The sequence below is a fragment of the Diabrotica undecimpunctata genome, chromosome 4 (genome assembly GCF_040954645.1).
Source record: "Diabrotica undecimpunctata isolate CICGRU chromosome 4, icDiaUnde3, whole genome shotgun sequence".
Lineage (NCBI taxonomy): Eukaryota > Metazoa > Arthropoda > Insecta > Coleoptera > Chrysomelidae > Diabrotica > Diabrotica undecimpunctata.
In genome coordinates, this window is record NC_092806.1 from 152,475,660 (window position 1) to 152,479,297 (window position 3,638).

Below are 3,638 nucleotides of genomic sequence, written 5' to 3' on the forward strand. Positions count from 1 at the left end.
TAGAAACATTACTGGAGCTTCAGCATTAATTCAAAACAGTCTACGTGTAACATATTCTGAGGGTTTTTAAAAATTTATTAAGGATGTCTGAGAATCATGACGGTTTTCTGTTACAAAGTATATCTAACCGAATACAAAAACGTGATATACATCAGATGCTGTACCGGCTCAAACGAAACTTGAAATTACTCTCGGTTATTTACCCACAGGCTAAAGTTTCAAAAGTTTGTAATTTTTATTTAAAGTTCCAAAAACCACAATAAGTAAATTTTTACCGGATGTTCTCCATTGCATATTACATCTATATAACTTTTCAACAATTTATAGACATAAATAAAAATAATAAGATATAAGAACTGCTTTTTAAAAAAATAAATATATTTTTTTATGACAGAAAAAAATTAAACGTTTGTTAAGGTGAAATTATTTTCGACATCAGTACAATCTGAAAAATTTTGAGTGTATTCACGTTCACGTCTGAAAAGCCATTATACATCTCATCGTGTACAGATGTAGATTCGAATGTCAAAGTTACAACAATGAAAGGCGTCTTGGGTGGTACACTTTTAGGTGTCTCCGGTGGTAGACTTGTAGGTGTTTTTCGTGGTACTGGGTTCAGTAAAGTTGGTTCCATTACTAGTGAAATCATCTATATTTTGCTGTAGTAAGAAGCTTTTGGGCATAGGAACCTTTCGTATGAATGACACAAGATATTTTTTAAATTTATCCAAATGATCTTCGCAGTTGTGGTTGGCCAAACTCATTTGAGCTGCACGAGATTTATCTTCTAATTTTTGTAAAGCCACATGGATGTTTGAATTATGTAATTGTTCACTTACAGGTGTTTTCTTTTTATTCGCTGTGCTGCTATTTGTCAAATTGTCTACAACTTTTTTTTTTACCGCTACACTGAGACATTTGTTTCGACATTTGTTTTAAATGTTGATTTTAAAGGATTATTCGTCCAGTTATCCGATTGTTGCGTTTGTTCCTCCTTTCTCAAACTTACTTTTTTTACAATTAATGTAACATGCTTTATTTGTCGTCAAATTCAATTTCATTCCCTATAAATATTTCGAATTTATTTTAAAATAGACGTTCAATTTTTATTGGAGCAGGAACCACTGCATTTTCGTCAATATAAATTAACAAATATTTTTTTTTATTTAAACATAGAGAACCCACATCAACCACCAAGGGTTATTAGTGGAGGGATATATACAGTAGTGCAGTTTGATAAATTAAAGTTTATTATAGATGTTTATGTCTTTTAGAAACTGCAATAAATCCGAGATATTTGTCGTAAGCGCACTTCTCAGGTTTCCACTAATTCCTCGGTATGTTCTCAGGTTGGAACTGCGGGCAGTCGATTATCAGATGCTTCACGGTAAGTTGAGTAGAGCTGTAGGTACCAATCGGAGCTGGTTCTTTATTTAGAAGTTGTTGGTGTGTTAGTATTGTGTGGCCGATTTGAAGACGATTTACGATTACTTGATCTCTTCTTTTTCCTTGTTGTGGTAGGCTGGCGTCTACTCGAGGCTTTATTGTTTTCAATTTAGAGTCTGTTGCGTCACAGGTTGCTTGCCAGGCTTGTTAAATAGTAATGAACGTTATGCCTAATAATAGAACCGTTTCGATGGAATATAGTGTCGCTAGTGTCTATATTACCTAGTTCAGACTAAAAGAAGTTGGTAATCATTGTTTCTAGTCGCTTCTTGATGTTACTAATTTTTCCACAAATGGGTCTTACAGCTTATAGCTCAAAAAAATATTAAGATAAAAATTAAAGGCAGAAACTGCTTCAGATTCCATTTAGCGAATAAACGCATTTGTCTATGATCGTGGTCCTTCAGCTTCTGAATTAGATGAATTTTGTAAAGTGTACAGTGTACAGTGTACATAGTGCGGACACAGGTCAAAAAACACTCGCCAAGTTATGTTTGTGAAAGTCTTTGTAAGCGATATAAATCTTAGATTCTCCGACGTACTGCAATTTATAAAGTGCATCAAGATGAGAAACTCTTGATAGATCTTAATAAAAAGTCAGGATTTGATACAAATATTTCAAGGCCAAGTAAAGCTGGGCATTCAAAGACTGAAAAAAGTTGGTCCACTCATCTCCAAAAAAGATACCGTCAGCCTACTCTGGCTGGCTTCTGCACTTCTGCCAAAAAGCTTAATTCATTGTAGTGCACCCAATTAGGCACGTACACTTCGTCTGCTCCGGTACCAGTTCCACTTTCACTCACTAGAACTTTTTTATATTCTCTGAAGAAGATAGAATGTAGAGAGTCAATTGTTTTACGCACAGAAGCTACATTGGCAGTGTTTTCGTACTTCAACATTACATTCAGCAGCTGTTGTTGGGCTGTTTTTCGCGCATTTCGGTTCACGTATAAAGTACTACCGCTATCCCACAAACAGAAATTATCTCTGTAAACATCGATAAATTCGGAAATTCCTTCACTGTTCATTATGAAAGGCGTGAAGTAGACACGAAAGTTGGCGTTATAATGAGTGAATAATCGGTCGATATGTATGTTTAAAATTAGGTTTCGTTTCTCTAGTTATTTGTCTAGGGCTGAACTAATTAATTTTTTCGACTCTTGATTTTTATGACTTTTTAAGATGTAGGAAAAAATTATAGTTTTTTTAAGGATTTGGGTAGGTATATTAGAGGAAAATGCCTAAAACTGGACTCCCATTTTGTTTTTAAATTCATGCGTATGAAAAATAGCAAAAAAAATATTATAGAAGTACATACCATTTACTTCATAATGTTATAATTCATTTATACTAAACTTTCATTAATAATAATTAAAAATTAATATAAAAAATATGTATTTTCCAAAATCCAGCCTTTGGTGAATTCGGAAAATAGTTGCTAAGAGTGGACCCCCTTAAAAATTAATAATAAAGTTGTACCAATAATTGTAAAAAAGTATTAAATAAAAGAAAACATGATCTACTTTCTAAATAGACGTATATTGCAACAATTTCCAATATAAAACATAAAATATACAAAAATAGTTAGCAAAATTATTACTTTATCTGCAAAAATCGCATAAGTAGGCATCCTTATCAGCCCCAGCACAATCCACATGAGCCCACAACGAACACATAATGCACAAGACCCAAAGTTCGCCTTTACAATTTTCCGAATATTTTCTGTCACAAAACATACACAAAGCGTCATCCTCTTTAGTTGGTGACATTCCCGGAATAATGTCAAATTCAGATGTTCCAGAAGAGACACTGATTTAATCTTCTGTGTCTGATTCTTGTTTCTTAAAATTTGGACATCTTTTTACTATCTCTTTCCCTTTTCTAGAAGGGCCTGCTATCGAACAACCTTGTATGCCACGGTTGCCTTTGAAACTTTGATCACGTTCTTGCTGTTCAGTTTTCATGGCTTTTTTAGATTCCATTAACTTGAATTTATAAGGAGAAGCTGTGATGATTGTTAAACTGCAGGCTTTCCGTCCCCTATTAGTGGTCCTTTTTTTGATTTTTGGAATAGGAGTAATTTTAAATGGGCTTATCATAGACGATTTTGGACTATGAGGATTGTCAGATGTAGATGGTAACACAGGATTACCTTGACCTGCCGAAGATGTTGACGGTTGAGTCGAGTCAAA

The 3,638-nt window shown here is 33.9% G+C and overlaps 1 protein-coding gene across 1 annotated transcript; it reads right to left on the bottom strand.

Annotated features, from left to right (window-relative positions):
• Nucleotides 1-2,135: 2,135 nt before the first annotated feature.
• Nucleotides 2,136-2,474, bottom strand: LOC140439007 (uncharacterized). The gene has a single exon (XM_072528640.1). The coding sequence runs from the start codon at nt 2,472-2,474 to the stop codon at nt 2,136-2,138; it is 339 nt and encodes a 112-aa protein (XP_072384741.1).
• Between the last annotated feature and the right edge of the window lie 1,164 nt (nt 2,475-3,638).